The 25,185-nt window shown below is 39.9% G+C and overlaps 3 protein-coding genes across 4 annotated transcripts; 1 reads left to right on the top strand and 2 right to left on the bottom strand.

The window, feature by feature from the left end:
- Positions 1 to 1,927: 1,927 nt before the first annotated feature.
- Positions 1,928 to 10,341, bottom strand: LOC135630647 (ribonuclease III domain-containing protein RNC1, chloroplastic-like). The gene is made up of 5 exons (XM_065137734.1): positions 9,457 to 10,341; positions 7,795 to 7,999; positions 7,461 to 7,661; positions 2,510 to 2,596; positions 1,928 to 2,326 (listed from the first exon to the last, which is right to left on the bottom strand). The coding sequence occupies exons 1-5, from the start codon at positions 10,248 to 10,250 to the stop codon at positions 2,009 to 2,011; spliced, it is 1,605 nt and encodes a 534-aa protein (XP_064993806.1). The 5' UTR covers positions 10,251 to 10,341; the 3' UTR covers positions 1,928 to 2,008.
- Positions 10,342 to 11,472: 1,131 nt separating this feature from the next.
- On the top strand, positions 11,473 to 16,593 carry LOC103973795 (pentatricopeptide repeat-containing protein At5g43790). 2 transcript variants are annotated; one of them, XM_065140210.1, is made up of 4 exons: positions 11,473 to 13,353; positions 13,596 to 13,689; positions 14,795 to 15,199; positions 15,284 to 16,593. In XM_065140210.1, the coding sequence occupies exon 1, from the start codon at positions 11,494 to 11,496 to the stop codon at positions 13,330 to 13,332; it is 1,839 nt and encodes a 612-aa protein (XP_064996282.1). In that variant the 5' UTR covers positions 11,473 to 11,493; the 3' UTR covers positions 13,333 to 13,353; positions 13,596 to 13,689; positions 14,795 to 15,199; positions 15,284 to 16,593. The 2 variants fall into 2 exon arrangements, with proteins under 2 accessions (XP_064996282.1, XP_009386732.2); XM_009388457.3 differs by lacking the exon at positions 13,596 to 13,689.
- Positions 14,570 to 16,276, bottom strand: LOC135631992 (cytochrome P450 CYP94D108-like). The gene has a single exon (XM_065140211.1). The coding sequence runs from the start codon at positions 16,274 to 16,276 to the stop codon at positions 14,753 to 14,755; it is 1,524 nt and encodes a 507-aa protein (XP_064996283.1). The 3' UTR covers positions 14,570 to 14,752.
- Positions 16,594 to 25,185: the final 8,592 nt, after the last annotated feature.

Here is a 25,185-nt window from a genome sequence, read left to right as displayed (position 1 = left end):
AGTTAAGAATCTTAGAAATTTATCAAATATGATTTTAAATTATCATCCTGGATCTAATATATCATCATCAGATCAATATTATTATTATTATATATATATATATATATATATATTATATATAATACAAAACAAATCTTGATGGTAAATTCTATATATAAATTTATTAGAAGTTCATGATAATTGTGGATTTGTTAACAATTTAATTAGTGAATACAATAATTTTGAATATAATGAAACATGGATTAGGTGTTTGTTAGGTAATGATGTTACATGGTGTTGTTTGTCAAAATTTGATCAAAGGGAGCCAATTTTTTATTGAAAAGAATTATAAACTAAATCATTTAGATGTTCATATCTCACCTTTAGCTTTCTATTGCTTTGGTTGCCATCCCACCTTCTTCCTTTTATCCATGTCTCTTGTTTCCTTCCCCCAGTCTTGCCATTGTTTATAATCAGAAATTGAAGAGTTTACTACTAGAGTCTACACCGTTCGCATCACTACAAACTAAAAATCAAGGATAGGAGGTAAATCCTCATGCCAATTACAATAAGAAGCAGAAGTCCTAACATAATTAATGAACCAATTTGCTGGATGATTACCCTCTCCTCTTAGTTGGATTATATATATGGTAGCATAGAGGAGGCTGGTGAAGACAACAAAGAAAAAAGGAAGTTTTGTTTATTTAGCAATGGGATTGGATTGCTAAAAGTAATGCTTTCATGTCATTCAAGTCAAAGAAATTGACAAAGAGAATATAGGACTTTGTAAGATGATAATAAATGGATTGAGAAGCATCAGAATATCATAGAACATTTCTAAAAATCCAAATTTAACTTCATTTAGAACCAATTCAACATGAGAACAATGAAACATACTTCATTAAAAGAAATACCAATCTACCTCGATCGCATAGGACCAGAGACTTGAGCCTCAGGCCTATTTAAAAGTAATCTACATCATATCTGGGGGGAACAACATCTTTTCTTTTTTCTTTTTTTCAAGTATGCATTTGTCATTGAAAGTATAATCTCTTTACAAATCCAACTAATAAGGCTTTCATCTGGTGATTGATTGATTTCCCATTTTGTCTTTAAGAGTAATCATGTAGTAATGATCAAGTAATTGAGCTAGGTAATTGTGAAGGTAAAAAAAATACTCCCTATTAATCTTATAAATAGAAATATAAAAGAACTTTGTGAACAGTATGCAATGGAAACTGAAATATTGGTGCATTAAAACAGATATATAAGTGTACTACAGGAACTGCAAGCAACAATTATAGTCACATTCTTCAAATTGTGACCAATCAATTGTCACCCTCCTACTAGAAAACTGATGTATTTGAACCTTATCTAATTGTGACATATAACTCAAGCTTGAATAGTTTGCACTATCCTCTTTTGCCTTTTTCTTCAGTCTGAGTTAAACAATTCAAGGGGTAGTTGGCTAGAACATTAATCATCTTTGACTCTATAGAATGAGTCTTCTAGAAAACTAAGAACAATATTTGCCATAATATTCTAACTATTTGACTCTAATAGAATGAGTCTTCTAGAAAACTAAGAACAATATTTGCCATAATATTCTAACTATTTGGGGACGACCACAAATATTTATCCATCATCAAGCTTCTAGAAGTAATGTCATTAGTCAAACTAAGAACAATCAAATATCTTTCTTATTGTTTCAAATAAAATATGTCCGACGCTGACTTCATTATTTATCTAGAACACTAATAGATCTCCCTTGGAGATGTCCAATCATCTTAAAAAGTATTTTTCGTCGTCTTAAATAATTTTCACCGAAATCTATCTACTTTACAAATGTTTAGTTCCAAAACATCTCTGCCAATCAATATCCATTTGTTCCCAAGGATTTGAAGAGCATAAATCCAAAATGAATGCACAGAATCTATGCTTTCACAACTGGATGAAACGGGCACTGGGAACATGTGATAATAAATCATTAAAGCAATACAAAAGAGTAGAATTCTAGCAATTCAAAATTTCAAACAACCTTTGGCTGGATCTGCTCAAAATCAAACACCTCAAACATCAAACGCCTGACATCTGGTTTACCATAGACAGTGTATGCAAGACCATGTATCGCTTGCTGTACTGCAGTTGTGGCCGGATTTCTCAGCCTTCGGTTATGCTCGTACTTGTCTTGTGCTAGCTCACCATAGATGATGAAATGGTGAAGATGCTTATCCCTCAAGTATCGGCCACAGAATTTGTTCATCAGCGTTCGCCGGTGCTTCTCTTGTAACCATCTACCAGGGGCATCAAGATGCTTCATTAGTAATCTCTCAGCCATCACAAGATCCTGCAGAGGAGAAAACGTAAACAGGTGTTTATACAAGATAGATCTTGTTGTACAACTTCAATTCAACAATTGAGTGAGCATCATATTTTCTATTTAGAGAAAATATCATTTTTCAGTATTCCAAAATATCAGACTCAAGGGAAAGGAAACCCTATATGAATAGCTTCATTCTGAAAGTTGTACCTGAATCTTCTGGCCAACGTATTCCAACCGCTCAAAACAAAATCGAGGATGCTCAAACTTGTATTTAGAAGGATGTAGAAAGCACAACTGCCAAATGAATTTGCATTAGATTTCACTGACAAAGAATAGCAGATCAATACAAGCTGAATCATGTTTACGCTGGCAGAAACAAAAGTAGTTTATGAAACTTAAAAGGAAATACATTATGATGTTATTAGCGTAAACTAGGGAAAGAAAAATCTTCATTATCATTGATAGAAGGAAACAATGAGCATAACTGATGAAATCTTAAGATATCAGAAAGCAAAGAGATAAATCTTTCATCGATAAACAAGAATGTGACCCTTCTCAGGATTTGCAAATTAGCAATCTTTTATCTGGTCAAATTTCTATCTATATCTTTGTCAGCATTAGCTTAACTTCCTCAAATTCTTTTACATATTTTTTATATGCCCATTGCTTGCATGCAATTTTTGTGTCCATGAATAATGAACAAAATTGACCTTACTGGTTCTTCACCTAACCTTTTTGAACCAGCTATTTGAAATTTATTCAACTCCAGTTGGTTTGCACGTATCATTACAATTTTTCAACATATGAGATTTTAGAGTCCCCATTTTTGTCTCTTGTATCCCTTACAAGTCTTCCCAATTTGTTCTTTCTTTTCCCTTACTTTACATCATTATCTGAAGGGTTAGTTCATGAACCAACCAAAACTATTGCAGCTGACCAGTGATTCAATTTACCCCTAAGCTTTCTCTATGGATGGACATTAGATGATCACTAACTTTCCACAGCAATGACTAATGAAGCGCTCAAGCATTCAATGAACTAATATGATGATTTGATTGTTCAGCTTGGTACATGACCACAAAGTTTTAGAAGATGCCGCAATATATCTCTAGTACCTTCAACCAAGCTACAACTCAAGGTAGGTGGTGGTACTCAATTATTGAGGGCTTCCTTTAATCTTTCCAGTTTTCTTGAGTCCTCATATTTTTCTTTTTAATCTACCTATGATGATAAGGTGGTTGTTGCCTCCACTAGAAATGGTCAAGATGGCAATTGCAATACTATTTTCCTCATCCTGGTTGCAGCCATTTTTTGCTGCCTACCTTCCAACTTTCTCAGTATGGCAGTGACACAGATGCCATTAAAATAGTTTAAGAAATGAACATTTCTTTATAAACCATCATTTTGCTGTTTAAATAACTTAAAAGGTTGAGTGTTAGTGGAAGGCATTAATGTGCAATTAGAAGACGAAGAGTGAAAAAAAAAAGGGGGGGTGGGATCAGGACAAGGCGCTGATACATGTATAAGCAGCTAAGGAGTCTTTTTCTCCATTCGTTGCAACGTCTTAGAGAGAGAAACTGAGATCAAACCCGGTCTCTCTCATAGGAATGTGCAGCTGAGCACTCTAAAGGCTTTCTTCATCTCCCATCTTCAATCAGTTACAACCAGAGGTCATATATTGTACAACAATGAACGTAGAAAGATTTTTCCAAAAGAGAGGAATAATAACATGAAAGTTTACAAGAGTTGACGCCTACATACTGCTGATGAAACAGGCTGCATGGGTCGATTTGCACTCTAGTAAATGATTGTCTAGTTTTGCTTTGGTCAAATAGCACATATATCATAATGCTTGTGGTTGAACGACCAAAACAATTGAAAACAAAACTGGATCAAGCAATCCCACCTTATATGGATTTCTAATTATGTTTATCTGCAAGAATCATGTCGCAAAATTTACTAAGGGAACTTGTTATGTTAGAATCAAGTAAAAGATAAAGACCTCTCGCACGAGATGAATTTTGATCATTATGCTGAATTGGATCAAGGAGTTGTCCTGGCCTTCACTTCTGTGCAAGGGAGTGTCATGTTATGGGAGCAATTTAGTTGGCTGTCCATGTCAAAGGTTTTTTTCTAGGTACACAATGGAAATGATGGACCCAAGAATTTATCTGGTGGTCTCCCCCTTTGACACTCAAGTCGGTTGTTGAAGGAAGACACGAAGGAAGAATAGCAAAAACCTTTTTCTTTCTTTTTCTTTTTGAAGATGATGTCTAAAGTATATGTGGCCTTCTCTGTACCAATCCAACATGTAGCCAAAATCAGTATCAAACTGAAATTTATTTCTTGCTCAAAATTAAAAAAATGTTTGTGCGATGACATAATATTGGCTGTTTGCTAGATATGTTTAAACAGGTTTTCAATTTATTTCCTTCCTCATGATTCTCAGGCAGACGATGATAAGACAAAAATTTTCCCAAGCATACCCATTGGAAGAACTATTCCTACTTGACTTGGAAACATTAATTAAGTTTATGAAAATTTCAAATCGATACTACAGTAATAGCAGATCAGATTCATAGTGATAATGTAATAATAGTTGTACATTTGTACAAAAATCTATACCGCCAATGAGTCATATGTCAAGCAGACAAAATAATCTAAAAAAGGATCAATAAAAGAATGTTATAACCAAGGTTTGCCATACCGAAGCGTACCGCCCGGTACCGCTACAGTGCTACAGTACTATACTGTAGCACTGCTACAGTGTGAAAAAATATAAAATTGTTCAGTACGCCCTGATGTACTGTCCGATACACCGGTACCGTACCGTACCGAGCCCGGGTCGAAACGTCGGTATGGTACGATACAGCGAACCTTGGTTATAACAATATTTAAACAAGAACCAAAGATTTGACAACCAATTTCCAAGCCAAGGTATGCAATTTTGAATGGTACCGCCCGGTATGGGCGGTATGTATCGGTCCGACGGCATACCGGCACGCGGACCGCCCGCTACCGGGCGGAATATTTAAAAGCATCCCGTATCGGACAATACGGGGTAATATCGGGCGGCAACACTCGAAATTTCGACCATTACCGCCCGGCACAACTTGGTAACGGTCGATTTCGATCGTTACCGCATTGTAACAGTGCTACAGTGCTTCACGGTCAAATTGACGGTTGGAGCCCTTTCTCATAGTATTTAAACCCTTCTGCTCCCCTATTTCACTCCATTACATTCTCATACTCTCTTAAACTATATTAAATTCATTTTTTTTTCACATTTGTACTTTCCTAAACTCTACAAGAGGACACTCCATTATATTCTCATACTCTCCTAAACTCTACAAACTCTTTTTTTCTCACATTTATACTCCCCTATTCAAATGATTATTCTATAGATATTTCAATATTTACATAAGGACAATCCGTAATGGACTGAAATACGAACCTTGCACAAGATATTCTTCAAAGCCCGAAAAAGATATGTGATACTATTCTTACCTAATTTACATTGATTTTGCTAAACTTATGCTATTACTATATTTATTTCTAACTTCAAAACCCTATCCTAACTTTTTAAAAAAATTTCAGGTATTTTCGAAGGGTTTTACACCTAAATTAGGTGTAACGCTCAGTTCGCCATAGCGTACCGTTTGGTACGCCCTGACGTACCACTCGATACATGGTACCGTACCATACCAAGCCAACCTCGAAACACCGGTACGATACGATATTACATACCTTGTTCCAAACTACCTATTTTTTTAATAATTTGTATTCATCTCAGCTTTAAGCCATTTTTATTTTTCGCATCCTGACATCCTTATTCTATTGCCAAGTCATGACAACCTTAACAGCAAAATAAAAATTTGTTTCAAACCCTACATTTTTGTGATAATATGATTCAAACCTCCATTTGTCAAATATAGCACCATGACCCTAGGATGTCTAACCTGATTACATTATGCTCCTTGTAAAATAATATCATTAGGGAAAAGAGTATTCACAAGATGTACCCAGTTTGACTATCAAAAAATTTTCATGAAAAATTTAAGAACCAAATACTCCTCATGTCAGAGTTACAAAGAGCCTTCAAATTCCACATCAAATTTGCTACCTGCCCCCTTTCTTTTTCCTCCATAGCAATCTCCCCCTTAGTCCCATGCTCATTTTGCAATGCAACACACTTTCCATGTTGAATGACTAATCTCCCTTGGTCACCCATGATAAAAATTAACTGACAGAATTTTTTTCTCTACTTTCTTTCTCTTTAATTTCCTGTAGAACCAATCACACATTAATTATGCTGGCTGAGAAAGCACAGCATAGCATGAACCATTTTGATCAGCAAATAACCAGCATCCATATGCCGCTGGATATTTAGTGGATTAACTAAATATTATTTCACAAAACCAGCAATGCTGGTCAGCAAATAACCATTTTGGTCAGCAAAATTTCACAGGGTTCAAAACAAAATGCCTGAATTAGTAAACATGATACATCATCCTGCTATTATTTAGTGGATTAACTAACAAGTTAGAATTTCAAAGCCATTTGTATCCCTTGATAGATGTATATCATCAAAATCTCCATCTTCCTGCTCTAATATTAATTTTCCCAAATCACAAACAACACAAACATCTGCAACCACAGCTATGAATTTCTTGAACTGTATGCGCTAAAGTTGAACATCATCCCGGATATTAACAGTGTCAAAGTCTTCCCAGGATGATACTTCAGATAGTTTCTGGAGGTGGTCATGCAAGTTCCTTTTCCCCCTAATTTGCCTATACCAGTTATCAGTCAGCCATTTCTAGGTTGCAAAAGCAGTTGCTTTGCCAAGCTAGGGTCAAATTTGTGTGGTAAAGGTACTAGGGATTTCAACAAAAATACATCCTATCATCATGAATGTATAAAGTGGCAGTTTGAGAGCCTCAAGAATGAATTGCTTGGACAGAACCTATGATTAGATGGCCATAGCACGTAGATTCATCAAATTATGGACTCTCAGGCTCCATGATGAACAGTTGCCCAACATATTATGATCACAATTATAATTTCATAACCTATCAAATAGGTATACAGCTTTAAATCATATTCTGCAAAAAGAAGCTAATGATCACATTGAGGAACAGTTTATTCAGTGGTTTACCTGAAGACCAAGGCCAAGTTCAATATTCCTGGCCTCAGTGATTTCTGCAATTCGATCACTCATGGGCAAAGGATAGCCCAGTGTTTCCATAACTTTGGGTCTGCTATCAAAGTCCCAGATATTCCCTCGAAACCGATGCATGCCTGGTGGCACACATGCCCTAAAAAGCCTTGGATGAGCAAAAAGTGCATCTTGTGGAGGCTGCAGCATAATATAGGTCCAAAAAGTTTAGAGCCAGCATAAAGATAGAATGTGATTACATGAAAGTAGAAAATTGCATCAGGATTGATTTAAAAGTAAGCAATAGAAAGAAAGGCCGCAAAAAGCTTCATGCCTTATATGCAGCAACATCTTGCCAGCTAAGTTGTTTGTTCTCAAACTCCACTGAAACATAATCAACATCTTCCAGTTGTCGCCTCAGCTTTGGCTGACAACTCTCATCTTCTGGATCCATTCCAAATGCCTCAAAAAGTACACGGTAAACTTCAGGCATCCCAAAGCACAAATATATGGCCCCAAACAATGCCCAGAATACATACCTGAATGAAGACAACAAGAAAAATAAAAGAGGATATGAGACCACCTTTTGAGAACTTTGAATGTGCCTGAGCTCTAACCAAAGAGTAACAAAAAATTGATGATGAGACTCATCAATCCATGAGGATATCAGAATCCACTGAGATATGAAGTAACACAACTACCAGTAGAACTTTCACATTAAATTATGCATCCTAATTATAGTAGTTCTTATAGGAACTTCTTTCACAAGTGTTCTCATTCTAATAGGTTTGGTGGAAATCCAAGCAAGGACTTCAACTACCCATGAACTTGCCTCCAGTTGCTTCCCTTGATCCATTACATACAGATCTTCAAACTCATGTTAAAACTTCAAACTAATGGTCTGTTCGCTTTATCCCTGTTGTAAACCCCACTGAATGGCAGTTCCTTATGATCTCCTTAGTTAATCTATTCTTCAACCATGCATGAAGCTTGCATTAAGATGCTCATCTGACACAATCCTAGCAGAATATTCTTTGATCAAATCCTTTTTTTTTAACTACAAGAATTTCTTTTGGATCTTCTCTTGAAGTCTCTTCTACCAAAAATTTTTCCTTGAGATCTCCTATTGAACCTTGCACATGAAGTTATTCGTTGGTTGCTACTAGATCATCTTTTGGACCACATAGGAACACGGTATCAAAAGATTCATATCTTGAAAAATCTCAAAGTGAAGTCTTTTCATATCAGATTTTCCTTGTGGTGCATATAATTAACTTCAACATGCTATCCTAAACCAAACTCCTTCCACTTGTAAGTTTAAACTATGTCTTGGAGCAGCCTGTTGAGAATGAAAAAGCTTGCTCATCCAATAGAAAAGTTCAAACTGACATCAGAATCCGATTGCTGTACAGGTTAGTTGCATCTAATGGTTCAGTAAGTCAATATTTTTTGGACTAGTAAACATGACCAAAACCATCACATCTCAGAACAGGAAAATGCTCCAACAAGTATAATGCAAAATACTCAAATCAAAATGGTAAAAAAGAAAATCATGCTTTTGGATTCAACTATGGAGATGAGTCAGAAATAACGCATGAACTTACCTCTTTGCCCCTAAATTTCTGTAGTCTCTACAACTTGAATAGCAACAAAAATAAAATTTGATTATTTTGGTGAAAGATGCATTAAAATCATATTTATAAAGCATGTTTTTTCAAATTTTCAGATCATTGCAACTAAATGGAGTAAAAAGCAGTACAAATAGCAAAATATTTTAAGTGTTTGGAATTTGACATCTGAAACCTAGTGAACATCCCAAACAGAAACCAGCTTGTCAGTGCCAACATTGGTGCAAATTAATATACCTAACCTAGTTTATAAACTCATTGTCGTGAGAACTTAATTTGCCACTATCAAATTTAGCAAACATTAATCAGTAGAACAAAAAATTTAGGAGGCAAAAGAATGAAAAGAATAATAACTTAAGCAGACTTACTTCACCGGGGGCTCCCTGTCCTTCCGAATCATCTTATCCATCTCATCATAAGGGAAGACCAGGTTGTGCAAGCTCGCAGCTCTGATCCACTTGGGCAAATTCCTCTTTCCGATCAGCGCATACACCCTCTCCCTCATTGGTGCAGGCGATTCCCGGGGGTACCGCTGAAGGAAATACTCGGCGAACGCCAGTTCGAGCACAAACTGCCCCAGGAACCAGAGCCTGGAGTGGCCGTTCCTGACGTGCTTGGCGTTGGTCCGCTCGCAGCCAGCCACCGGGTGCTGGAACGCCAGGTACAGCAGTGTGTCGAAATGCTTGGCGGGATTGGCGTCGTCCTCGAGCCGATCGGACGGCTCAAGGGGGTACCCCAGAGCCTGCTTGAGCTCCAGGAGGTACTCGTCGATCCAGGTGCGATCGGCATTGTTGAGCCGGGACGGCGGCAGGCAGGAGCTCAGCAGAGGTAGAGACTTGAGGGACAACTGGGGGCTGTTGAGAAAGCGCTGGGTGAGCTTGGCATCATCGAGGGGGGGTTTGAGAATGAAGCGCCGCGGAGGGACCTTCTTCTTAGGGAAGGCGACCTTCTTGCGCTCGGCGAGCTCTCTTAGGAGGCGCTGGGGGCTGTTGGGGGGTGCTTCCTGCGGGGTTTTGGTGGCAACGGCGAGAGCCCGTCGGCGGGGGATCGGGCGGCGTGAGTGGGGAAATTTAAGGTGGGACTGGAGGGGGGCGGCGGAGAGAGAGGAGGAGAAAGAGAGGTCGAAGGAGGGGAGACGATGGAGAGAAGAGGAGAGTTCCATTTGTGTCCGTGAGAGGGGCTTAAGCGGCCATCAATGGAGATCTTTTGGAGGCCTGCAGCGCGGGGTTGGGAGAAGGGAGATAAGGGGAGGGGAAGAGGAAATTGATGTTTAGCTTGATCGAAAGATTGCAACCGTTCGATTCGTTGATTAAGATTGGGTTCTTCCCGTTGTCGCATACGAGAAAATATCTAATGGTGAAGGGATCAATTGAGGGGAATAAATTTCTCTCGGTTCTAAATTTCTCATTACCAAACGATTTAGTGTTATAAATTTAAGCTGAAATCATATTTCAATTTTGTATCAATTTTATTTTATTTTAAATTTATGACGTAATTACAGTAAAAATAATTGAGAATTGAAATTTTGATCAAATGGATTTTAATTTTAATAAATCATTTCTTGTTGGCTGTCAATTAAATTTTTATTATTTCAAAATGAATATAAATAATCTCCCAAATATTTATTTTACATATATCAACAATTATAATTGACGTTCTAGAAACATTTAAGCCCTTAAATTTGATGTGATGATTTCAAAAGATTGTTTCAGATTATCTAAACAAAATTTATAATTCAATTCTTAATATTTTGATATTGTTATCGCATTTAAAATGTGTCAAAATATATAAATAGCTTTCATATTAATGAGTTTTAAGAGTTAAGAAATATTTATACAATATGTGTTTAATAAGTCAAAATAAGAGATTAATTATATATTATCTATAATTAATTATATTTAGTATCTCTGTTATTATATTTTAAAAAATTATATTAGAATTACTATACTTATAAAAGTAAAGTATTTAATCTCGTTTCTCCCATTGAATCTAATGATAAAAATACTATAGAGTTTATCAGCAAATGTTAACTCTGTCTCACTTTGTTTACCACTAAGTATATATATGATATTTTAGTCAAAGAAAAAAATAAAATTAAATATTCTACTGTATAACATTCTTAATTTAACTTTAAAAATATAGAAATCAAAATATTAAAAGATATATAATAACATGAAGTAATATATAATTAACCCAGTGATAATGACCTTTGAATTAAATTTTTTAATATATTTTTATTTAATATTAAGATCTCAATTGGAGATGACAAAAAAATTCTTCACATATTTTAAATTATACTTTTTTGGGGATGTAGTGTGGCTACCGTGAAAGATTTATGATGTGGTTCTACATGAATCTAGTTTTACAGCATCATTAAATCACATTGGAATGGCGAGAATGAACGAATGGGACGTCGCAGCATCTGCATTCCAACCACCCCGCGCGGTTGCCAACGCCACCCCACCTTCCTCCTCTTGGAGAGGTGCCCCAAAACCCTGTCCGCCTTCAACCAACTCCACGCCCACTTCATCACCACCGGCCTTGCCCGCCACACCTACCCCCTCTCCCGCCTCCTTCTCCTCTTCTCCTCGCTCCCCTCCCCTCTCCCCTCTCTCCCCCACGCCGCCGCCCTCCTCTGCCAGCCTCTGGTCTCCTCCTCCTCCCCCTCCCCCTTCCTCCCCAACACGCTCGTCTCTTCCCTCGCCGACGTCGGCCGTCCCCACCTCGCCCTCTCCCTCTACTCCCGGGTCCTCCTCCTCCAGCCCCACTCCCCCAAGCCCAACAACCACACCTTTCCCTCCCTCCTCAAGGCCTGCGCCGCCGCCGGCCCCTCGTGGGTCCCAGTCGGCCGCGCCCTTCACGCCCACGTCGTCAAGTTCATCGGCCACGACTCCGTCGACCACTTCGTCCGCGCCGCGCTGCTCAGCTTCTACTCCCGCTGCGGGGACGTGTCATCTGGCCGCCGCTTGTTCGACCGCATTCCAAACCCTGACCTGCCCGCTTGGAATTGCATGCTCTCGGCCTATGCTCGGTGCTATAGCGACGTCGAGGATGCTGATTCCGGCATGCAGACCTTGTTTCTCTTCCGAAAGTTGCAGCTTTCCTCCACGTTTAGGCCGAACGAGATCACGCTCGTGGCCTTGATCGGTGCTTGTGGTGATCTGGGAGCCCTAGGCCAGGGTATCTGGGCACATGCCTACATCGAGCAGAATCATTTAATCATGAACCAGGTCGTGGCTACGGCTTTGATCGATATGTATGCAAAATGCGGACGATTAGATCTTGCGGAGCAACTGTTCGTCAGATTGTCTCAGAAAGATGTGCTCTGCTACAACGCCATGATTCGGGGACTTGCGACTAACGGGCGTGGTCACCAGGCAGTTGAACTGTTCCATAGGATGACGAGCGAGGGGGTGGGGGTTGACGAGGTGACATTTGTAGTTGTCATGAGCGCTTGTGCGCATGCAGGGTTGGTCGATGAGGGGCAGAGATTGTTCGACGAAATGCAAGAGGATTTCGGAATCAAGCCACAGATGGAGCATTATGGATGTTTGGTGGATCTTTTGGGCCGATCTGGACAGCTTGAGGAGGCCGAGCAGGTCATTCAATCCATGCCTATGAAGCCAAATGCGATCCTTTACAGGTCATTGTTAACAGCTTGTGGAATTCATAATAACTTGGAGATCGGAGAGCGTACGGTTGCACAGCTGATACATTCGGAGCCTGAGCATGGTGGTAACTACGTTTTATTGTCAAACATGTTTGCCAAGATTTGTCGATGGGACGGTGTTATGCAGGTGAGAAAGGTGATGAAGGAGAAGGGTATTGATAAAACACCTGGTTCTAGTTTAGTCGAGGTTGAGGGATCCATGCACGAGTTCTTGATGGGAGACAGAACTCACCCTCTTCTGAAGGAGATCTACAAGATGCTCGACGAAATGGACAGAAGATTGCATGAGTTTGGATACATGCCAAGAACAAAGGAAGTGTTGTTTGATGTTGAAGAGGAGGATAAGGAAGATGCTCTCTCCTACCACAGTGAGAGGCTGGCTATTGCCTTTGCTCTCCTTACATCCGATCCGAGTGTTCCTATCAGAATTATGAAGAATTTGAGAGTCTGTGGTGACTGCCACTTGAGTACAAAGCTCATATCTGGGATCTACATGAGGGAAATAATTGTGCGAGATCGTAGCCGCTTTCACCATTTCAGGAACTGGACATGTTCTTGCTCAGATTATTGGTAAACTTTTCTTCATATCAATCAGGTATGTTCGATATCATGTGTGCTTTATTTATCAAACACATATCAGGTTGGATGCATACAGTCTATTTGTTAAACTGGTTCCATAATCATGCATACAATCTATTCATGGACTCAACACCTTGCAATGGCTTGTATGCTCGACTTTATATAAAATGGCATTATCATTTTAAGGTAGGCCTAATTTAGAGAATTTGAGGAGTTTGTAAGACCAAACCTGAGAACTTTATGCATCATCATATAAAGGAGAAAAGGGAGATTGAAGAAAGTAATGGAAACCGAAATTGGGCTAACGAGGAGGCTTTGGATGAGGTCAAAAAAGAAGCAAAACTAAAACAAGGTGATACTTTATTGCATTCATCGAAATATTTTTTATTTTATCACACAAGGTGATACTTTATTGCATTCATCGAAATATTTTTTATTTTGAACTCTTTTTACTATGTTAAGTGGGTGATACAAGTACTATGATCTTTTCAAAAATTAATTGATGGAAGCATGTATGTTTTTTTTTTTTTTGAGTTTGAATCAAATTGTTTCACGTTACAATCAAAAAAATTATATAGCCTCTGTTTTTAATATTATAGTAATGTAGAACTATTCCTAATCGAATCTTAATTTCTGTGTCACCTATGTCTTTTTTTTATCCCTAACATCTTTTCTTCCATGTGTGTGTGGATTGATTATCTCACCGATCAATTGGAAAGGAGTCACTTTGAGAGAGTTTTTTTTTTTTTTTTTTGTAAATTTATGCATATTTCTCTCTTACTTGTGAGGATTAATTTTTCTCCAACTTTGTATAGGTAGCACTTATTCATGTCTTTCTATTGCTTTGACTCATCTTCACTAGGTCAAACCATAGTTTGACACCACTTGGGTCACCTAAAGCATCTGACTTCCCTTAGACAACCTGATTTAAATTCTTTTTTATTTTGTTTTACCGAGTAACTTCAATCTAGATCGTTTGACTTTGATATCATATTGACTTTTTTCGGCTATTTGAATCTAAGTTAAACTAGATAGAGCTACTGTACATAGAAATTGGATATGATCATAATCCAAAAGCTTATTTAGTCTGACTTTTTTTAATCTTTCAGTCATGTTAGACTGTCTGGATGTGTCAGAATGGGCATGATTGGGTTGACTGGAATCTGGATGTCTGATGACATTTATTTTGAAGTTTACCGACCACTGTCAGATGTAGAAAGAAACCATCTCAATTAACGAAGCCTATCAATAGAAAGCACTCGCTGCTTAGTTGTACTACTACTTCCATTTCCAAGATACCAAGTAGTGAATGCAATCAGAAACTAGGATTCAACAGCTGCGACACAACAATCCAAGCAAAACATAATGCAAACATCTTTGCCTAATACAAATGCGACCACCACACTCTACTGATGCTAACAGCACTGCTTAACCTTCTCCTTGACTTTAATTGGCAGGCCTCCTTTCATCCTCAGCGTGAGGGACAGCACGTGCTCGGGGGTCTTCTCCTTCCCCACCACGTCGATCTCGAACCTTTCCACCACGCAGGCTACGATGGACTTCATCTGTACATACGCCATCTCCTTCCCCAGACACATCCTTGGGCCTGCATGGAACACCGGGAATCGGAACGGGCTTTCGGGTCTAAAGACTCCGTTCTCCAGCCACCTCTCCGGCTTGTACTCGGTGCAGTCTCGCCCCCATATGTCCTCCAACCTCCCCATGGCGTAAGCGCTGTAAGTCACAAACCATCCTTTGCCCACGAAGGTCCCGTCGGGCATGATGTCGTCTTCCAGGCATGACTGTGTGTCGATCGGTACCGGAGGATACAATCTCATCGACTCCGTCACCGCGGCGTGGAGGTAATGCATTTCTCGGAGCTCGTCGAAGCTGAACGTTTCGCTTGTGTTCTTGTTGATGGTCCTTACACTTGTGACCTCGTCCAGTATCTTCTTCTCCACGTCGGGCCTCGTCGACAGGATCCAGAAGAACCATGTCAGGGCCGATGATGTCGTCTCCCTGCCTGCCACGAGGAAGTTTGTGACGATGTCTCGCAGGAACTCCTCCGAGTTGTTCTTGTTGGAGGCGAATCGAGAGAGGAGGTCGTGGTGTTCGTCCAGCTCTGAGGCTTTCTCCTTCCTTGCTCGAATGATCCGCATGGCGTAACCGTGCACGACCGCGAGCAGTTCTCTCAGCCGCCTCTCCGACCCGATGTCGAGCAGCTTCTTCACCCGCCACGTGATCTCGAAAGCATCCATGAACCGGCCAACGATCAGGTTCTGCGCTTCCTCGAAGGCTCTCATGAAGCTCGAGGAAGTGGCATCGGCAACGGCGTCCTCCGCGAGGCACGCGGGGTCTTCGTCGAAGGCGACCTTGCAGATGCTGTCAAAGGCGAAGCGCTCCAAGACGCTCTGCAGATCCATCGTCTCGCCCTTCTCTCCCGCTCTCCTCATCAGCGGCAGCAGCCTGTGGGCAATCTCCGACTGCATGGTGTCCACCATGAAGTTGCGAAGGGAGCGCTTGCTGAACTCGTAGCTCGCCTGCTTGCGCTGCCCCTTCCACTCTTCGCCGTCCGAGTTGAAGATGCCATGGCCGAGGAAGTCCACCAGCATGCGGAAGGAGCGCTCGCCCTTGGGGTAGTTCTCGAAGTTGGACTTGAGCACGTGTTCGACGTTGGAGGGGTTGGCGGTGATGACACCTCCGACCTGCCCCGGGCTCCGGAAGGTCATCGAGTGGGTGGGGCTGTGGACGAGGACGTCGGTGATCCAGTCGAGAAATCGGTGCCGGTTTTTGAGGAACTGGGGAAGGAGACCGAGCAAGAGGTAGGGCTTGAGGCCAGTGCATCTGCTTTGCTCTGACCAGCTCCTGTAGAGGAAGAAGAGGCAGAGGGAGAGAGGCAAGAGGAGGAAGCAGACTAGCTGTGGGGAAGATAGCTCCATAAGACCTGGTAAATGTCTTGTGTCAGACTGCTGGCTTCAATGGCTTTTATGGACGTCAAACTTGGTGGATAGAGCAAGAAGAGGACTGCACCAATAAACAAATGGTGGTGATTGAAGTCTTCTGGCGCCACATGCCCTGCTTTCTTGGTGACCAAGAGGCATGCTTTCAAAGTATGGCTACTAAGTATAGGAAGCTTTCAGGTAGTGTTAATATCAAACCAAGATTCTCATCTTCCAAACCATGTGCGTTGTTTTTGTAGTTTTCTGTGTTCATCTTGTGAGAGGAATGTGACTGTGAGATGACCAGTTTCACTCTATGAATGTCCGTAGGCGACTGTCAGTACACGTAGCGGCTCACATCTTCTCTGTTTCTTTTCCTAAACGTTGGACTCGCAACTTTGCACGTTATAATGCTTCTGGGTTTATTATAACAAATTAATTAAAGTTAGAAATAATTGATCCATCAAAGATGACTAGTCATACTAATCATATAAAAATAATTCATCCTAATGGTGTGACTTGCTATATCCATCTTAACGATCCCTGAGCTGAAACGAATCTGCAGTAAATGAGGTAATAACAGAAAGCATAAGTGAATCTTTCTCAATCAACCTGTTTCCCAAATTAAAAGAACTAAAAACAACAACACTCAACCTGTTTCCCAATGTAAAAGAATTAAAAGATTTCTTTTTTCTTTTTTCTTTTGAACCCTCATGATTTAACTTTTCCCCTCATGCGATACTCTTACGACATAGTTGCTTACCAAGAATCACTCTTTTTGTAACATACTCAAAAGGATATCAAATTAGTAATGAGCAAACGGAGATGGATTACTGTGGTTGTTCCACCGAAGCATAAATATATTTAGAAATGGCATTGTGGGCATGGAACTACCACATTGGCCTAGAGGTTGATGGTCCGGAGATTCTGTCAATCAAACACGGCCTACACGTGACGGTCGGATCCAATGATGCGTGGTTGAATGTTTGACTATTCGAACCTCCTGATTGACACCAACAGATAACATGGGCCTCAAGAATAATGAATATCACGCTATATCCTTGCCCAAAATATCGTATGTTCTCTTGTTACCTATTGAATATCGTATTTTGATGATGAAACTATTTGATATATGTTTATGATTTAATCTGCGTTTTGAGTGACGCAGGATGCTTCGATCAAGATGAGACAATTAAAGTAGGAAAAATCATATTGTGCCGGAGGAACATATGAGAAGATTGGACGTCGGGCCGGTGGATCGGTCGACGTATCGACAAAAGGCTTCGGGCCGTGGACTCGGGCATCGGGCCAAGAAGCGCGGGTATTGTGCCAAGGATATCAGAGTTGCGGAGTCAACTAGCCGATTGGGTAATAGGCCGCAAGAGAGGATGATGCGCCGAATAATCAGACGAAGCGTCGAGGGACCAATGACATGCCGGACAACTTGGTTAATTGCTTAGGATTAATTGTCTCGATCGAAGTTTTATTTTACATATGCAAGATTAATTACGATGGAACTAAGACATGCAGTAGGAGTTGCGCCGGAGTCAAGACTATGATCACGTTGGGAGTTCGAGAGTTCAACGGAAGTTCGAATGGTCGTCAGAGGTTCTACAGGAACAAATCCGAGAAGTCCAGGAGCTTGCCAAAAGAAGCTCGTCGGAACTCGCCAAGTGGATCGTCGCAAGTCCAGGAGTTTGCCGGAAGTCCGCAGGAGCATCATCGAGGGTTCATCGGATGATCGACGGAAGTTCGTTGGAAGCTCGCCGGAAGAAGCGATTGACGCTCCGGAGCAAGTTGCAGTAAATGTCTTAAGCAATGTCGTAGTTAGCATATAGATTAAGTTAGGAATGAGAGGTAATCCCATTAACTTAATCTGGGGGCAATTGGGCCCTTGACAGACCCAAATTGGGCCGAATGAATCAACCCATTCGGACCATAATTCCTATTAGGCGGTGGCACCGTCAGGGTCGGCAGTGGCACCGCCCAGGAGATGATCTCCCCGGAAAGCTAGGCAGTGTAACCGCCCTATTCAAGTGGTGGCACCGCCAGGGCTTAGTCTCCGAGCGAGACTAGGTGGTGCAACCGCCCCTGTCAGGCGGTGGCACCGCCTAGAGGCTCAGTCTCCGAGCTGCCAGGCAGTTGTACCGCCCCAGTCAGGAGGTGGTACCGCCAGGACCTCGGAAATCCAGGAGACGATATTTTTGAGCTCCAAATTCAAACCAGTTTGGAGCCTATAAATACCCCTCCCATCCTTGGGTAAAATACACAAGCATAGAGAGATTAAAAGAGAGAAAACGCTACTGCAATCTCTAGAATTTTCCTCCTCTAGCTTAAGTGTTAGAATTCTGTTTAAGAGAGGAGAGTGAGTGCTTGTAAGGGTTGTCTCCTAAACCCGGTAAAAGGAGAAGAGGGGTGTAAGAAGGAGGTTAATCTTCTCCTAGTAAAGGAAGATCGTTAGTGGATGCCGGTGGCCTCGACGGAAGAGGAATCAGAGGAGTGGATGTAGATCACGATTGACCGAACCACTATAAACTCTCGTCTTCTCTGGTTTACATTTATTCTTGTTGCTTACCTTACTGCAAACCTCCATATGTGCTTTACTTCCTCGTTACTTTTGCTGCACTCATTTACGAACTCGCTTTCAAGTTAAGTTTCCGAAAACGGTTTTACGTCGGAAACGATTTCATCGTACGAACGTCGTTTTAAATCCTCGAAAGTTTTCCGCTGTACTAATTCAAACCCCCCCCCCCCCCCCTCTTAGTGCTCTTGATCCTAACACTACCAACAATCTTAGATATAACTGCTCTCGAATCACCTATAAAAAGAACCTTCAAGTATGCACTTACACATGACCTCTCTTTCAACACTAATTTATTAGTTTGAGCAATCTGAACTTGTGAATTAAGTTGATTGTCAGAGGAGCATTTGTCGAGAATATCCTCGACCTAGTTTTTACAAGATCAGCACTTCGAAGAACTGCCATCTAGAATTGAGATAGGCTTGGAACTAACTTCGGTTGGATCCGCATCTCACTCCAACTCGGACAATCATAATCTATACTAACATATTAGTGCTAGAAGGAGGGCCTCCAAAATGTTTCAGAAAAACTTTACAGGACCATCAAGGTCGAACCCCAAGGAGCCCAATAGCCTAAACAGTTCAAGTAGGTCGAATGGATGGGGGGGGGGTCTGAGCCCGACTCCACCAAACGCACCTTCTCGAACCCCTTAATATTGATTCTTCCAGGACCAATCCAGCCTAGACCCTTGGTCGAACCTGCTTACCCCACTTTCCAATCACCCAATCATCAAATCTTTTGTCGATTGTTTCGAGACTTGATGACTAACCCACCACCCATCCAACCAACAGCTCCACTAGCACAGACCATAACCATGATGGGGATATAAAGCGGAATAACCTTTGTATATGAACAAATACTAGCAGGCCATGATATGCAGCAAAATTAAATGAAATCATAATCAAATATAACACTAAGATATACATAGAAAACCCCTCCAATGTGAAGGGTAAAAACCACAGGGCAAACTAGAGATAATCCACTATGAGAATAATGAATATACAAATCTCAATCTCTTGCCCTAAACCATAGCAACAATCACAAGAGAATAACTGGGATACAAGAATCACGTCACTGTCCACGATATCTAAAACCTCCCCAAGTAATCACAGTAAGAGTCTACTGTAGATTTGATCTAACTTGAGATGAGAACACTGCTAGATGATTGAGAATAGTCTCTCTGCATTGTCCTTATTTTCTTCCCTTTCTTTCTCTTGTTTTTCTGCCTTTTTCTTCTCCTCTTTGCTGCTGTGAAGATCATCACATTGCTGCCCTTTTCTGCCCAAAAAATGCAGCCACCTCCTTGCCAAAATGCAGCCACCACACCCCCCTTATATTGATCTAGGGTTAGGTTAAGAGGGGGTATGGGCTGTGGGCTAATAAAGCCCACATGGGCTGTCAGCCCAACAACCTCCCCCTTCAGCCCATAAGGGAGGCTGTTCCATAACTCCTCAATGTAAAGCCATGCCGACCAGCTGTCGGCATATCTCCTGTTTTTCTTTTGGTAAAGTCTTTGTCAACATGTCTACTCTGTTGTCATCTGTGTGAATTTTCTGAAGCTGCAACTGTTTCTCTTCAAATACATTTCGAATCCAGTGGTATCTGACATCTATATGCTTTGACTTGGAATGAAACGTTGGATGACACTCTGGCTTTCACAATACACCACATAATTTTTCTGTTTCAGCCCCAATTCTTGTAAGAATTCTTTCATTCATAACATTTCTTTGCATATGTCTATAGTAGCAATATATTCTGCTTCTGTGGTGGAGAGAGCAATACACCTTTGCAACTTGGATTGTCATGACATAGCTCCCCCTACAAAAGTAAGTACATAACCTGAAGTAGACTTCCTCGTATCTATATCTCTTGCTATATCTGCATCTGTGTAACCTGTCAACACATGTAGTCCACCTCCAAAGCTTAAACAAACCTTAGAGCTCCCTCTAAGATATCTAAAAATCTACTTCACTACTGCCCAATGCTCTTTGCCTAGATTTGCAAGAAATCTACTAGTAACACCAACTGCATATGCGATGTCTGGCCTCGTACATACCATTGCATACATTAAACTTCCAACTACTGAAGCATAAGGAACCTTTTGCATTTTCTCCTTCTCCTTATCACTTGATGGACTCTATTCTGAGCACAACTTGAAGTGACCTGCAAGAGGAGAACCAACTGGTTTTGCATTGCTCATACTGAATCTTTCCAATACATTCTCGATGTATTTCTCCTGTGACAACCAAATCTTCTTATTTTTCCTGTTACGAAAAATCTGTACACCTAGTATTTGCTTTGCTAGCCCCATGTCCTTCATTGCAAAAGACTCACTCAGCTTCTTCTTCAATCTATTAATTTTAGACATATCTTTCCCAAGAATAAGCATGTCATCAACATAAAGTAAGAGAATAATAAAATCCTCAACAAACCATTTGATGTATACACAATGATCTGAAGCCGTTCTTTTGTATTTATTTTCTATCATAAATGAATCAAACTTTCTGTACCACTGTCTTGGAGCTTGCTTTAGCCCATACAAGTTCTTCTTCAATTTACAGATAAAGTTCTCTTTACCTTTGACTTTGAAGCCTTCTGGTTGCTCCATATAAATTTCTTGTTAGGATCGGAGCGGCACTAAGAGGGGGGGGGGTGAATTAGTGCAGCGGATTAAAACTTCGATTTTAACAAAATCTTTCGTACGATAAGAATGGAACTTGAAAAGTTTAACTTGAAAGCGTATTCTTAAAGTTGCGCAGCAAGGGTAATAAGGAACTAAAGCAGTAAGAAGATTTGCAGTAATGTAAATGACAATAATAAAATGCAAACCAGAGATTATGCCGATTTTTAGAGTGGTTCGGTCAAATGACCTACTCCACTTGCGAGGCCCCTCTTCGATGAGGCTCCCACCTTCCACTAGCAAGTCTCTTGAAATGGAAGGGTAAACACCCCTCTTACAACCTTTTACAAGCAGCTCAACCTCTTACAAATTTTCAATAAGAAAGAAGGAGGAGAACTCTCTAGCAAATTGAAAACAAGACTTGCTAAGACTTTCTAAGACTTTTCTCTCAATCAAAATGCTTCTCAAAAGTTGTAACCTCAGCTGAGATTTGAGGGATATTTATAGGCCTCAAGAGGATTCCAATTTTGGGCTCCAAAATTTGAATTCTCTTAGGGTTCCCGGTGCTGGAGGTGCCACCGCCCAGCCAGGCGGTGCCACCGCCCAGCGCTCGGGTGCTAGACGGTGCAACCGCCCAGCCAAGGAGGTGTCACCGCCCAGCCAGGCGGTGCCACCGCCTGGCTCTCCAATTCATTTGTTTGGCTTAATTTTAGCCCAAACCAAATCTGACTTTGGGCCCAGTTGGCCCCTAACCAGGATATAGGATTATCTCTTAATCCTAATCCTAATTACATGTGAAGTACATAACACAAAAAAAAAAACATCCTAATCAAGTTTTTTAACCGCGAACGTCGAGTCTTGTTCCGGCGAGCTTTCCGACGAACTTCTTCCGACGGACTCCCTGCAAGCTCCCAATCTTTGTGATGACTTTAACGAGTAGCCGAGCCTTCTCGGTGATCTCCGCGAGCCTCTGACGATTTCTTCGGCGAACTTCCGATACGTTCCCGATTTCTTCTCGGTTGGTTCCGGCAGCATCTCCGATGATTCTTCGGTCTCTTAAACGTCCATCGAGCTCGACTCCGGTATCCTTGCTTTATGTTTTCTGGTTATCGTAGTTAATCCTGCACACTTAACTCAATAATATGGATTAGATCAATTAACCCACCAATTGATTATATCATCAAAATCCGAGATTCAACAATCTCCCCCTTTTTGATGATGACAATCAATTGATGACGGAGTTAAACATAACTCCCCCTATCTATATGCCATATTATGAGAAGATAAAAAAACACTTGAATTCCATCCCATTGGATTCAAGCATAACCCGATAAGTTCTAATCGTAGAACTTATCGTTATCCTCATTAAACAATAGTAAGTACGAAACTTCGATGAAAATCATAAGTTAAATGATAAGGGACGAATTTTGCTACGACAGAAGATAAAGATTTTCAATATAAATTTCATGATATCAATCTTGTGATATTTTCAAGGATTTGCAAGTCATATAAGACATTCATATCACACAAGTTTTTGCAATTCATATAAGTTATGATATCAATCTTGTGATAAGGGACGAATTTTGCTACGACAGAAGATAAAGATTTTCAATATAAATTTCATGATATCAATCTTGTGATATTTTTAAGGATTTGCAAGTCATATAAGACATTCATATCACACAAGTTTTTGCAATTCATATAAGTCATGCTATTAAAATGATACAAGTCATCACTTTTCTCCCCCTTTGTCATCAACAAAAAGGGAATGAGACTTGAAGCACATAATTTATCATACAAAGATTTTATCATTAATCATACATCACTCATCTATATTATCATTGATCATACAGAGATTTTATCATTCAAAATTAAGTATGCTAAAATATTTACGCAGAGTTCATCTTAAAGGAAAATTCAGCATTCATCCATATTATCAAATCTCTTCTTTTTATAAATAACAAAAATTGTAGATGTACAAAGAAGAGATTGGGATAAGAAAAAAAATTTTAAGTAGTAACTCCAATAAGTCAAGATCATAATTCGAATACAAATCCATTCAAATTCAATTCGTCAACTTGAAACTCATAATCAAGCCATCAGAATCAATTTCGAGATTCAAAATATCATAAAATCATTAATCTTGATCAGATGGAAGCGGTGTTTGACTTAAGATAGGATAAGATAATTTAACAAGTCACCGAGGAACGGAGAGAGAATGAAAAACTTTATGGAAAATCCATTCAAACAAGTTTATTCTTAGGGACAATTTAACATACCTAATTCCCTTCTAATGAATTCAAATTGGTCTTCATTCAAAGCTTTTGTAAATATATCTGCTAATTGATGCTTTGTGTCAATGAATTCTAGAACAACATCATTGTTAAGGACATGATCGCGTATGAAATGATGCCTAACGTCGATGTGCTTAGTTCTAGAGTGCTGAATTGGATTTTTAGTAAGACATATGGCACTAATATTATCACATTTTATGGGAATATTTTTAAAGTGAATTCCATAGTCTTCTAATGTATTTTTCATCCAAATGACTTGTGCACAACATGCACTTGCAGCAATGTATTCAGCTTCCGCCGTAGATAGTGCAACTGAATTTTGTTTATTGGAAGTCCAAGAAACAAGTGCATGTCCTAAAAATTGGCATGTTCCGGATGTACTTTTTCTATCTATCCTGCATCCGCCAAAATCGGCATCTGCATAAGCTATTAGATCGAATTTTTCAGATTTTGGATACCACAATCCTAAATTTGGAGTTCCTTTAAGATACCTAAATATTCTTTTAACACTCTTTAGATGAGATAATTTAGGATTAGATTGAAACCTAGCGCAAAGTCCTACACTAAACATAATATCTGGTCTAGTCGCGGTGAGGTAGAGTAGATTACCTATCATTCCTCTATATGTTTTTTGATCGAAATTTTCACTATTTTCATCCATATCTAACTTAGTCGCAGTACTCATAGGGGTGTTTATTGCTTTTGAATTATCCATGTTAAATCGTTTTAACAATTCTAATGTATATTTGGATTGGTTAAGAAATATACTATCACTAAGTTGTTTGATTTGTAATCCTAAAAAGAAAGTTAATTCATCCATTAAACTCATTTCAAATTCATGACTCATACATTTGGCAAATGATTCACATAGTGATTCATCCGAAGAGCCAAAAATAATATCGTCAACATAAATTTGCACAATAAGAAAATTATTTTCAAAATGTTTAATAAACAATGTAGTATCAACCTTGCCTTTGGTAAAATTATTTAAAATAAGAAAGGAACTAAGCCTTTCATACCAAGCTCTAGGAGCTTGTTTTAAGCCATAGAGAGCTTTAGTCAATTTGAATACATGATTAGGAAGAAGAGAATTTTCAAATCCGGGAGGTTGTTCGACATATATTTCTTCGGAAATAAAACCATTCAAGAAAGCACTTTTGACATCCATTTGAAATAGTTTAAAATTATTACTACTAGCATAGGCAAGGAGCATCCTTATGGCTTCTAATCGAGCCACGGGAGCGAAGGTTTCTTTGTAATCGATACCTTCTTCTTGGTTGAAACCTTTGGCCACTAATCTAGCGTTGTTTCTAACCACGATACCATTTTTGTCTTGCTTGTTTCTAAAGACCCACTTAGTACCTATGACTAAGTGGTCACTTGGTCTAGGAACAAGCTTCCATACCTCATTCCT

Source organism: Musa acuminata, chromosome BXJ3-2 (genome assembly GCF_036884655.1).
Source record: "Musa acuminata AAA Group cultivar baxijiao chromosome BXJ3-2, Cavendish_Baxijiao_AAA, whole genome shotgun sequence".
In the NCBI taxonomy this organism is placed as follows: Eukaryota; Viridiplantae; Streptophyta; class Magnoliopsida; order Zingiberales; family Musaceae; genus Musa; species Musa acuminata.
Note: the sequence above shows the minus strand (reverse complement) of the source record. Positions and strands in the feature narration are given on the sequence as shown.

What these genes read in the sequence shown, in the direction of transcription:
- LOC135631992 (XM_065140211.1), bottom strand. Translation starts at nt 16,276, where the DNA reads ATGGAGCTATCTTCCCCACAGCTAGTCTGCTTCCTCCTCTTGCCTCTC.
- LOC135630647 (XM_065137734.1), bottom strand. Translation starts at nt 10,250, where the DNA reads ATGGAACTCTCCTCTTCTCTCCATCGTCTCCCCTCCTTCGACCTCTCT. An exon ending in GACAGGGAGCCCCCGGTGAA is followed by an intron (nt 8,000 to 9,456) that starts GTAAGTCTGCTT and finishes GTCTTCATTCAG; the next exon opens with GTATGTATTCTGGGCATTGT. An exon ending in AACTTGGCCTTGGTCTTCAG is followed by an intron (nt 2,597 to 7,460) that starts GTAAACCACTGA and finishes TTCATTTGGCAG; the next exon opens with TTGTGCTTTCTACATCCTTC.
- LOC103973795 (XM_009388457.3), top strand. Translation starts at nt 11,494, where the DNA reads ATGGGACGTCGCAGCATCTGCATTCCAACCACCCCGCGCGGTTGCCAA.